We start from the raw sequence: 12,939 nt of genomic DNA, 5'->3' as shown, positions 1-12,939 counted from the left end.
ATCCCATATAAAGTAGAGGAAGATGGGCATGGATGTTAGCCCAGGGCCAGTCTTCCTCAGCAAAAAAAAAAACAAACAAAAAAAAGGATTGGCAGATGTTAGCTCAGGGCCGATCTTCCTCACAGAAAAAAAAAAAGAAACCCAGATTATATTCACTGGGCCCCATTTATCCCAAGATGCATTTACTTCCTCATAAAGTTCTAGCTGATTAAGCAAGTATGAATTCTCCCTAGGTAAACCATGGTACTTTTCTCAACAGATTGTGTTTGCTTAAGTGTTCAGCTAGTTGACCCTTCCCAACAACGCAGCTGCCAGGGCAACCCCAGAGCCCTTTCACACAAGATCATATAAGGCTGTCCTGGAGAGGATGGACAGGACCACGTGACTTAATGTCGGTTCTTCCAGAACTAGAACATAGAGGCCACATGAACCCTACGCATTATCATCCAAGCTCTTTCTGCTTTAAAGTTCACTGAGAAAGGAGCCACTGTTGTGAGGTTAGAAAATCTTTCATCATCAAGATTTTGTCTCCGGGTGGTCTTTGACTCCTTCACCTGTACTTCAGTCAGCCAAGCCACTGGTGTCTGTCATGACTTTTAAAAAACCTGGTCCTTCTGCAGGGCCAGGACAGCTCTATTTGTAGCAAGCCTGACAAGGCCCATCCCTTCCTGATGATTCAGACGACGTTTGGGAAAAAGGATAATCAAAGGACAAGTAGCACTTGAAATAGACAGGCTCTGGTGGCAGACCAACTTCGGTTCCAAATCTGTTTCTTGCATTTCTTCCCTGTCACCCCTATGGACAAGTTACCTAACCTCTCTGAGTCCTTTCACACATCTGCAAAATGGAGCAACTTCGACCCTGCAGGATTGTGTGACATAACCAACATGGCCTAGCCTTAGTGCCAGGCACACAGGTTGGTCCCGCCTCACTGCTCAGTTGGGATATTACAGGTGAATAAACAGCAAATAACGACTTTCTTTTCACAGTAAATATGTCCAAATAACTGTTCACTGCTGCCACCAGAGCTTGTTGCAAAGTATTCAGAACTGAAATAGCAGAGTAACAATTTTTTATGACATTTTAAAAAAGAAGTGAGAGCAGGGGCACTAAAGACCTTTAAAGGCAAAAGCAGTGAAAGAGGGTTGAGATCCTAATGCGTGTTCAGGGAATCACCCACTGACCAGATTCTTTCTTTGTGGCCAACCTGGCACCAACTGCCCCATGCAGTGAGTGCATTACCAAGAACAGCGGGCTACAGTCAGCTTCAGGTTAGCAATGGTGATGCAGAAAGGCAAATCCCAGGCAGCGGGTAAATCTCAGAAATGCTATCTGGAATGCATTTTATATGTGCGTGTATTTTTTTTTCTTGGCAGGAGACTTACCTTCCTAATTATGTCTCCCTTAGGCTATTGTTAAATTAAGTCTGCATTTCCCAAGCCCACACCACTGACAGCAGGGGGAAGGCAGTCCATAGCGGCAGAGTAAGGTCTACTTGGGATTAAGCGTTTGAAAATACACAAATCTGTGTGTAGGTATGATCGTGTGTATACACACACACACACTCACACACACACGTCTTCAAACTCTATCATCTAAGAAACACAATAACACGGAGCAGCAAGACAGGTGTTGCAAAACTTCCCCAAAGCCCAGAGAACAAGACCATAAAACCCTTTTGAAAAGCATCTTGGGTCATCACACATGTGCTTTATCTTTAGTCTTTAACCCTGTCACCTTTCATTAGCTTTTACCTGGTAGGACTGATGCATGAAAATCTTTTTTTTCTTTCCAACAATCCTGTGCTTTTTTCCAGAATTCCTAACATTTCTTTAAGAAATGTCAAAAGTAGAGTAAAACGTGCATTTAATTCCACATGTGGACACTTGTGCAGAGAAATGGATTTCTGTAGATTTTGCTGATTAATGCTGAATTTAGAAGTCTCTTCAAACATTGATGACTAAAAATTCAACCTTACATGAACACTGAACTTGGACAACTATTTACATATTCTAATGACTTCTTGACCAATGGGCAGATAATTCATACAGTAACCAAGATCTAGTTATATATTTTCCTAATACTCTCATCTCTATCCTGTGTGGTGGTTGATGCTGCTTCAAGGCATTTGGGCTTCAGAAAATATTAAGAGTTCTTTATTCTAATAGAATATGAGCAAATTCCAGGGCACATTTCCTTTGAACCATTCCCAAGCATTAACAGTGGTACTCATGTGCTGTGTTCTAAGACGATCTTCCCAGCTGCTTTGGCCAATGTCTTCTTCACTAGCGATGATATGGAAACAAACTACCAAAAATGAACCTCAACACGAACAGAGAGCATCTTAATTGTGCATTCAGGATTACAGCACCATAATGCCAAACTGTTCCTCGTTCAATTCAATGTTTGGTTTTTAAAAAATTACCTAGATTAATCTTGGCCAAAATGCAGTAAAAATCCAAAATGAGATACCACTAGAAGCCATGCCTTTAGAATAGGAATCTGTATCTTTAGGGACACCTCCTCTCAATACTTTTTAAATTAACCTAAAAAAATAGGACACTATAGGGCATAATATGTAAATATGCAAACAAAGGTAAATATGTATTTACCTTTCATGTAAAAAAAGGGAAAAAGAAAAATCTCTATTCCTATTTGCTTGTATATGTATAAAGAAACTTTGGAGGAAGATATATATACATATAACTGATAAGTATACCTAGTGTGTGGGGGTAACTAGGCAGATGGCTACAGGAATGGGAGAGAAACTCACTCTATATATGTTTTGCTTTTTAAACCTTGTCAATATATTACCTAATTAAAAACTAAATTAGGCAAGTAAATATTACATGGTATTTGACTTACTGATGGACTTGAATTCTTATATTACCATGTCATCTTTCAGATATTTTTCACATATATAAAAGAGATTTTTAGCTGAAAATAATTGGTAGTTTAAAAGTAAAAATTGAATTTGTGAAGTGTATCACAGAATGCCGAGTTATATTTTTCCCACTAAGTTCTAAGTTGAAAGAATTTTCTCAGTGCTTCTTTTCTTATTTCAAAAAAGACAGTCGTATTTGGCAGTTTGGCATTTTCTTGAGTGAGAAGACACACCCAGGCCTCCTGTAGTAGATGTAGTTATTAACTTACTAACCTTTAGCTGCGCAAATAGACAGATTCTGCCAACACAGAAGTAGAAGTAGAATTTTGTGTAGCACCATCTACATCTATTTTTATTTTGGTTCTGTAATCACAAAGGATAAATTTTATTTCATGTAAACCGTTAGGTTTCTAACACTCAGAAACTCAAGTTTAAAAATTCAAGTTACTTCTTTGTACTTTTTCTTTTATCAAAATAATAGGTGCTAATTACTGGCTATTTTTGAAATAAAATATAAATCTAAGAGTCGTAAAATGTTTTTTCTTAAGGTACAAAGTGGGTGAAGTGTTTGAAAGAAAAATAGTTTATAAATGACTTTGTAAAACACGAACCCTTCACATGCTATTAACTGAATCTTTGGAAAAGTTAGGTTTCCCAAAAAAGCTTTTATTCTACCTCATACTCTGAACTCTTAAGGTTTTAAAATATTCAACTTGCCTTTATTTTCTTTTTAGGGAGGTGGGGGGGGGGTGTGTGTGAGTCTGCCAGCTGATTAGAAGCCAAGAGTTATCCAGTCAGATTTGAAAGGAAAAATCTATGATTTGTTTATTTCGTAGTTCAAGTTCAAAAGCAAGAGACAATTTAAATAATAAAAGGGTAACAGGAAAAAATTCAAAGAAAGAAAACAAATCAGTAAGAGTCCAGAAGAACCTTCGAGAATATTTAATTCGGAAAATGTTATTGGTTTAGAGAACTTGACTGAAAGAAAACAGCTGGGCAGAGTTCAAGGTTCTAAATTAAAAACAATCTAACAAGGTCTATGGGGATAACTCTTTGAGCCACATTTTGGAGACCAGATTCATTTCTACCAAGTCAAAGTAATAGCAGTCTAAGCTAAAAAGGAAATTCCTCACAACTGAGGTAGTTACTAAGTATCAGCACATTTTCCAAATTCTCACAAGGCAGCTTAGCTATTTACAATCCATTTTTCCTCATACATAAATGGAGCGCCTTTTCAATTTTATGTCCCCTGATTTGTTTTTTTAAAAAAAAAACCACTTATACACATCAGCCAGAATATGCCTATTTTATTAACATCATGCTTTAATAAATAACTGGCTACTTCTAATAAAATTAAGCCTCTGTTTACAACAGCCCCCGATATTCCATTTTGACCATACTGCAGAATTTGGTGTAAAAAGTTGAATGAAATGTAGACCCTGAGCTATCAAGTACTTATGTTTCAATATAAAAATAGAGAATTACTCTTACAACTGAAGATTGAACAATAACACAAACAACCTCTCTGTGGGTTTTAGCTTCTGTAGAATTGGGATCTTAATGGCTGTCTAAAGCAGGAAGAGACTTGCAGAATTATTCTTTCTGAAGACTGTTGAGAACTCCTTTGAAAGTGACCTGTTACATTCTCATAGTTTTATGAGCTGTCATTTGGTAAGGACACAAGGAAGGGGTTCCTAAGGGGCCAAGGCAGTTGTTAGTCTTTGGCCTGGGACAACAGATATGGCTTTTGCCAGTTCACCCATGTGGCTAAGGGTCACTGCTAAAATGTAGCCTTCTCAGCTCTACCTACCTCCCCCCAAAACAACAACAACAACACACGAAAAAACTCTGGACACCCAGATCTCCCCAAGTGGGCTTCTTGGCTGATAGGGTAGCTAGCACACAGCTGCACCACTGCAAGTCCTTTGCCTTTCTGATCAGAGGGGGCTGGGCAAGAAAAAGACTCAAATAAGACACTTCAGAATTGCTTTAAAACAACTGGGATCCCAAAACAAACGTAAATACACATGCACAGACAAAAACTTTGCTTGAGTGTTGACAGCTACTCCCTGAGCCCAGGCTCTACCCCAGTTCTGGCTAGCCTCCAGATAGCTCCCTCTCTATGGCTGGGTTTGAAATCTGGAACATTGTAACAAGGGGGACCAAATGACATTGTTGGTCACTTATTTCTGACATTGGGATACCAATTGAAAGAGGGTCAGCGTGGACACGAAGACCAGCACACATTGGCTTGCTAACTTGCCGGGATAAAAACAAAAAAAAAAACCCGCCCCCAAAACTAAGTATGAACATGTGATAACTGGGACATTCTGAATGCCTTATATCTTTCTAGGGAGAATGTATCAAGAATCTTCTTCTAAATGGGTTACATTTTAAGTATAAGCAGGCTCAAGGAATGGACCCATATATGATCTTAGTTTATGCAATTCAACTCGACCAAAATGGGTAGTCTGCAGTCTCTTCCAGTCAGCAGCTCTAAAGGAAGCATAACTTGCTTCTTGTATTGATGCTTCCGTACAACCTGACAAGTGGCTCAGAAGCCCCCCGTGCCTTCACATTCTGCCCTAACTTAATAATAATAATAATAAAAAAAAAAATTACCTCCACTTCTCTCCAGATAAGGCAACTAAAACAACAGGTATAAATGGAAATTTTACTGCTTGTCGGGCTTTTTCTTTTAATAAGATAACATGATAAATAAAACCTGCTTCTGTACAGCTATTTAATATTTCAGAAATACGTACACGTTACATGCCAAGAAAAGACCCTGGTTTTCTTGTAAGAAACAAGGTGAGCTCATAATTGAAGGAAAAAACCCCCACAAAGAAACAAACAAACAAACAAACAAGAGAGTGATAAAATCACAAATGCACAACTAACTACAGTTCTGTACCTACACTGTTAGCCACGTGTAACACGAGTCTGGGGGAGCAGGAACTGACTTTACGTACAAGCCCCTTTTTCCCGCAAAACTGAATGAAAACACAAAGTCAGTATTTTTTAAACCAGTGGCCACATAGTAAAAACTGTACATCGTTGTCCATTCATTTAAAAAGCAAAGTCACTAGGATGGTATAAAAGTGATAACCGGTGCCTTTTTAACTTTTTGATGATGAACACTTTTTCTCTAAGATTGAGAATTATCTCCACTCTCTCTGCATAACCAGGAACAAGATGCAGAAGACAGTGAGGAGGTAGGGCTGTGCCCCAGTATGGGCACCAGCGCTGCCGGCTTTATCATTGGCATTCTTCCCAGAGTGGTCAGTGGCGTTATACTCAAACTCCGAAGGGCACTGCTGATACTCACATCCGCTTCCACTTCCTTCTCCACTGCTTTCATCACCTATTTTCAAAGAAATGGAATAGAGATTTCATTCTGCTTGTTCTTGTCACAAGGCACACAGAACAATTTGTCCTTCAGAACCACAAATGCTTACTGATATCAAAGAAGTCCACATCATTCCCATTGTATGCATTCTTCATTTTACTGGTCATAACTCTTAGAGCCATGATTTGACGAAGGATCAGTATGTCTGGTTTGCTGGTGTCAACCTGGACCTCCGGATTATTGCCCTGGTTGGCTAATCCATTTCCTGTCACTGCAAACAGGTATCTGAAATGAGAAATGACCCCCACTAAGATTATCAGTAAAAGAAAAAGCTACAGAGGATCATCAAACATTTCTGCCTAGATTCTAGTATTTGCACTGAGTGCAATTAACTGGAAGTTCTTCCATTTCTAGTGAACCCTAATTTCTCCTTTTCCTGGGTATACATCTTGTTTCTTCAATTTGACTGTGACCTTTTGGAAAGCTACCCCTTTTGCAGAGGGTCAGAGTAAAGTGCCGATAGAGTGGGTACTTATCTAAGTTACTGAGTGTGAGTGGGGGGGGTGGGGGGAGGGAGGGGAGGGGACAGGGCATCATCAAATAAGAGAACGAGACCTTTTGAGAAATGGCGCTTTATGAGGCCAGGCCATTAGGCAAAGAACCAGAGGTATTAAATTATTTTAAAAATGACACTATTGGAACAGCTTGATCCCTGGTTGCAGCTTTAATTCCAGAACATAACTATTATCACAAACTTTTGCCCCAGTACTCTTTACAAGTAGCTAGCTGCCTTCTTAATACTTCTACAGCAAACCCCATTCCTAAGAATGTCTAGAAGCCTCCCATGTTGTTGCTACCTACCGGGAATTGCTTCATGATGCCTCAATTGACACCTCAGCAAACCCTCCCTGAAAGGTCCTCAGGCATGTGGGAAGGGCGGGATTGCACGTCCACTCAGGGGAGGCTAACCTGCTTTTGCCTTTTCCATTCCAGCAGTCATCCTCGTTGCCATTTCCTGCAGCCATCCTCTCATCATTGCAAACGTTGCTAGGAAGAGAGGACCAGAACTTCTTGGCCTGCTTCAGTTTCTCCTTGACGTCAGTAACCTAATTAAAAGAAAAAAAAAAGGAGACCTCTGTAAAACAACACAAAACTACCTTATAGATGCGCCTTTTGCTCATTTCTGAAGTATCTCCAGAGTGATATGCAATTCATTTTCCACTTTAGTCACAAGAGAAAAATGCAGATCAAATTTATACTTAGAAATAGAAAACCACTCAAATGAATTACTAGTTGAAATGCTCTGAAGGAGCTGGCTAGATCCATTGTCCACTCTACCCTTCATTATAACTACCATCTCAGGCCCACCAGGGTCCGTGCCCTAGAGATACAATGATGTGAGACACAGTCTCTTCTTGCAAGGCTTTTATACTGATGAGGATCAAGCTTATATATCATCCACTCTGAAACCTGCCTGTCATTGCGCTCCCTCCCCACCCACCCCTGCCACCTCAGGCTCCCTCTTCTATGTTGCTCCTCCCACTGTATTTGGCACGTTGCTGTGTATAAAGCAGTTCGCTTCTATTTTCTTCTCCTCCTCCCATCCTACCATTTACTAGACACCACCTTAGTCAGTAGGCCGGGACGTCTGCTTCTCTCTCTTTGTTGGGGCTTTTTGACAACAAGGACCTGTCTTATTCCTCTGAGCCTTCCTGTAACTAGCAGTGACGCTTAGTAAATACATGGTGAAACAAAAGGGAGGTTTTGAGATCACACTGACTGCATCACATTTCCTAGACTACATACGAACTTTCTGAGCTAGAAGATGAGAAAGGCAGATTTACTGACTTCCACATGCAATTTGCTCGAAAAGTTTCACCTGAAAGACCCATACTTGTAAGCGCTCCAACTAGAAATGCATTTTGAGCAAATGTTTTCAGTTCTTTGTCATTAAACTTGGCCATTCCTGCCAAAGTGCTCACCAGTCGGTCCAAACTAGTGCCAGCCGCTGTGGTCGGGCGTTCCTCGGGGTGATATGGTCTGAAGCGAGCACTGAAGGCACTTTCGGAGATGGAACGGGAAATTCGTCCAGCTGGGAGGGGCTTGGGGGGTCCACATCCTTGGAAAACCTGCATTGGAGCAAGCGTGGTCATGTTAGGGAAGTCACATCACAAGCTGAAGGGGGTTCCAGCTCTCCTTTCCAGTATCCTGCCTTCATTACCTTCTGAGACACTTGCACACTATTTTCCTGCATGTTCATAATAGCGTCAGAAATCTTCACATCGATGGGATCCATGACTGATTCAATGTTGAAAGGACCCTCTAGCCTCTCCGCCACCATCAGCATAGCATCTAACATGAGGTTTGGGGAAGAACAATACAGCACAAAAAGTAAACCATTAGTTCAGCCTTAGGTAATCAGTCTGATTATTTTACTGTCTTCGTTTCCTGTGGGGGGTAGGGGGGATGGCACGCATCATAATTAATTCATGTTTTTGTGTCTATTTCTATTACACCAAACTGCATTTAGTCACTAAGTATTGTGAGCTCTCTAAAGTGTGAAGTGACCAGGTGAATGCTTTATTCCACAGCAAGGAAACCCAATCAGGAATCTTCTATTACACTGATTCTTCCTTCGTATGTCAGTGGCTGTAACTGTAAGGCTCTGAGCCAGCTCCCAGCTGACAAACTTAAGGCTGGAGGCAGAATAACATGCCAGTTCTCCCAGACTTCCTGGGATCTTTTCATTTCAGGTTCCATTTACAAGAGTCAAAAACATAAATCAATTAAAATCCTGGCATACCAATTCTCTTCTTTCATTTTTTAATGAAACCCTTTCAGATCCTTGAGTGCACAGTTGGAAAATACAAATGAAAGTGTGTTCCTAGGAATTCTAATGACTTTTCAAATAATGAAATTTTGAAAAGTGCAATTTTTGCATTAAGATAAACTTCCTACTTCAAATATAAGGGCCTTGATTTATTTTAAAAGCAAAGCATGGACCTCTTTATCCTAGTGAAAAGACAACACAAGACACAGTACATAGAAACCATGTGCTCACAGTGTGTGTATCGTCATTGATTACTCTGCAAGTCACTTTTACATTGTGGAGGAGTCTAGAGTTTTTTAGTACACATTGAATCTCTTAAAATATGCTTTACTTGTTTTCTTACCATACATATTTGTTGGGATTATGAGATTCAGCATTTTTGCCTGATACTTATTGTGCAAAATTAGAAGAAACTGGAAATGTAATCTCCAAATGAGAAAAAGGATGCTTCATTCATGACAAGCAGGGAGCTTTTCAACTTGTCCTCTCCCCTTTACACTACAGTGCTTAAAGCATGGCAGGAAAATGACAGTTAGGCCCACATTATCCACAGCCCTCAGGAAGTTCAAGGACAGCTGCTAGAACAAAGGGCTAGTTTCCAGAAGATGGTGTGTCCTTCTCAAAGAAGGCTGCAGGCCACAGCAGAACTTCTACCTAAGCTTTCTAGTGGAAAGGAATCGCAGCATCAGCATATCAATGAAATCAAATGTGGTCATCAACCTTTCACCTTCCACCTAGAACAAATGCAACACAATATTTTCAAGCATGAGGTCATTTCTCTAAACTACAATTCCGATGTCACAAACCACAAATAGATTTCCATGAAATGCAATTTTTTAAAAAAGTAATAGCAAATGAAGTTTCAGATTGCATTGTGGTAAGCGCCAATAAAGTGACGCTTCCAACCTCTAAGTAAAGGCTGCCAGCATGAATATACCATTGTACTGGAGGAGAGGAAAAATGCTTTTGATGTGTTAGCAAAAGGAGACTTTTGTAAACAAGCGGAGCAAAACTTAAATGTGTTCATCGTTGTCAAAGCATCAGGGCTGCCACGTACAGAAAGCACATTCCTTCACAGCTGAGAAGTCATAGCATGCTCCAAATAAAAATATTATGAATAGACAGATAATAAACATCCAAAACGCAGAGGTTTAAACAAACAAACAAACAAAAAACCCCAGCACATTTTGTAACTACTTATTCCCCTAGTGGCGAGGAAAGGCCAGATCACTAATGTGTTTGTGAAAGACTGAAAGGAAACATAAACCCCAATTCTTCTAGCTTTTGGGCGTCTTTGTAAACTCTGAGCCAGCGGCTGGCATACACAAGGGCCTGGGAATGGAGAAGGAAGCCGGGCCTTTGTTGGGGCCGGTGCCATGGCGTTGTGTGTTGCACGGCTGAAGAATGCGAATGAGGCCGCATTCCGCCTGTAGCCTGCAGCCTAGGAGCCCAAGCTGCCTCTGACCCCTGGAGGAAGGCATGATTGACTATCAGTTGAGTTCTTGCGTAAAAGCAGCCAGCCCTGATTAGAAGCCCCAAGAGAAATCCAAAGATGGTTGGTTTGGTGTTTGGTTTTCTTCTGGTTGATCTAGGCCACAGGTCTCTTGTTCACTGGATATCTGACCGGCTCCTGCCTCCTGTCAGGAACTGGCTGGTGTCCCTGCAAGCAATCCCAATACTCCAATACTAAATTCCTGCTGTCAGCAACATGTGACATTAATAAGGTTGGCTATGAGTCAAATGAATGTTTAACACAATTACAGTCTGGGATGGAGAATAAGTTGCACCTAAGCATAATTTATGATTCTTCAGAAACTGACTTTCGGGGGGTGGTGGTGTTTGGTTTATTTTTCAAACTGAAGGTTTCATGTAACTAACCTCTTACAAAACCAAGTCCAAGGTGTTCCAACTATTTGGATCTACCTTGATGATAAAGGTTGATAACACTTTAATAGATGCAGTTAAAGAGAGGAAAGGGAGGGCATGGCAGCAAGAAGGCAGATTTGGAAAACTCATCCTTAGTCTCTCTGTTTATTTTCTTTTTTAATTATTCTTTCTTTTTGCTGAGGAAGACTGACCCTGGGCTAAGATCCATCCCCATCTTCCTCCACTTTATATGGGACGCCACCACAGCATGGCTTGCCAAGCGGCACATCAGTGCACGCCCGGGATCCGAACCGGCGAACCCTGGGCCGCTGCAGCGGAGCGCGCGCACTTAACCACTTGCGCCACCAGGCCGGCCCCATCCTTAGTTTCTTAAAGGGTCTAGTCCAACTGCAGGATTTCAGTGCTCAAGATATTAGCATTGAGCCCCTACCCCCACCCCAGGAACAAAGGATCTCCTTCTCACTAGGGAAAGTGATTCCTTTTGTACTGTGCCGCCAATAATCAGAAACCCACATCGTCAGACTCACAATCTGACTGGAAGAACAAAAGGCAGTTTCCCGACTTAACCTCAAGATCTGATTTAAAGAAGTGTGGGACGGGGGGAGCCCATGACCGTTCATTAACTGCAGTCATTTAAAGGAGAAAGAAAAATTCCTTGCTAAGAAAAAAAAAAAAAACTTATAGCAGAGGCATGTAAATTAGGACTGAATTCTACAACCACAGAGCAAATTAATTAAACCCTTGTGAAAATTCATGAAAAAGCACGGGAGATTAACAATGTCTATTACTCTTGGCCTCTTATATCAGATTGTTAGAAATAAAAATATAACACCCATTAAAAATGAAGTTTAGATACAATTATATGCCTCATCCCTCCAAAAAGCATCACTTAAAATAACAGGAAAACTGATTCAGAAATCCTATCAATTTCCACTTCGGTTTAATTTTGTTTCTTGAAAGATAACAAATGTAATTTTTAAAACACATAATATGAATAATAACAGCAACTTAAGTTTTCCTTGTTTTAGAGTACCTGGTTGAAAACATTAATTAAGCAAGCCAGAGTATGGTTTTAATTTAATATGGACTTGCAAACTCTTGGAAAAATATGTAGAAGAATTTGTATTTTAGTACAAGGATATGAGCTACAGTTTCTGCCAGACACGTTAGAATAACAGAATAGTGCAAGGGACATGCCCCTCGGTACTTGATTCCTGATGCGTCTGCAGAAAAGTTAGCAAAGCTAGATCACTGTCATCACACATTTTTTGTGCTGTGTGGCCTTTGTCCAGAGAACTAGTGCGTTAGATGTTAGAGGGTAAAGTGAAAAGGCTAAGCAGCTTTATTTTTAAATGAATTTAGCAAAAGTGAATTACAAACTTGACATTTGGGTGTCGGGTTGAGAGTGGGATTAAAAAAAGAGAGAAAGAAAAAACATCAACTTTAGATCTCAAAATGCCATGAGCTTTTATTTCCATGGGAAATATTTTAAAGCAACAATTTCTCCCATGGCTTCATTCTGGGCATGATGTGCCATTTGCGCGTGTGTGTCTTTGCTCTTCTTACGCCTTCCCTTCCATGGGATTCTGCTTTTCTGTGTTTAGAAGATTTTTTCAGGTCTTCTAGCTTTGAGCCATTTAGGCTACAATTGTGCTGAGGTGCTTAATATTCACATCTTTTTTTCTTCCTGTGTCAGTGTTCTCAAGAATCTGTTGGAGCCAATTTATTGATGCACTTTCAAACAGAGTTAATACGGTAATTAGCTCTCATGCAGACTAAAAAGCATTCCCCAACTCCAATCCCCCAATCAAAAAAAAAGCCAGCAAATTGCATACATGTTCCCATGATGCAAACGAATAACTGAAAAACAGGTGCTTATATTATAAAGACACTCAAATTCTGCAATTATGCAAATGTGAGTGGGGGATAGTAAAAAAATCTGAGTTTGTTTTTGTGAGCTGTTGTTATGTGTGCGTGGCCCCGCTAGCA

General features: G+C 40.3%; 1 protein-coding gene across 1 annotated transcript in view; it reads right to left on the bottom strand.

Annotated features, from left to right (window-relative positions):
• Positions 1-4,174: 4,174 nt before the first annotated feature.
• GPC4 (glypican 4) overlaps positions 4,175-12,939 on the bottom strand; it is a 108,486-nt gene continuing 99,721 nt past the window's right edge. The window contains exons 5-9 of the mRNA XM_004437266.3: positions 8,455-8,585; positions 8,216-8,362; positions 7,203-7,339; positions 6,343-6,518; positions 4,175-6,248 (exon numbers count right to left, since the gene is read on the bottom strand). Coding sequence (XP_004437323.1) covers positions 6,046-6,248; positions 6,343-6,518; positions 7,203-7,339; positions 8,216-8,362; positions 8,455-8,585 — 794 coding nt within the window. The 3' untranslated portion in view covers positions 4,175-6,045. The remainder of the gene's footprint in view (positions 6,249-6,342; positions 6,519-7,202; positions 7,340-8,215; positions 8,363-8,454; positions 8,586-12,939) is intronic.

This window comes from Ceratotherium simum, chromosome X (assembly GCF_057802395.1).
Source record: "Ceratotherium simum simum isolate JZ-2026a chromosome X, ASM5780239v1, whole genome shotgun sequence".
Classification (NCBI taxonomy): Eukaryota; Metazoa; Chordata; class Mammalia; order Perissodactyla; family Rhinocerotidae; genus Ceratotherium; species Ceratotherium simum.
This window is presented reverse-complemented; position numbering and strand designations above follow the sequence as displayed.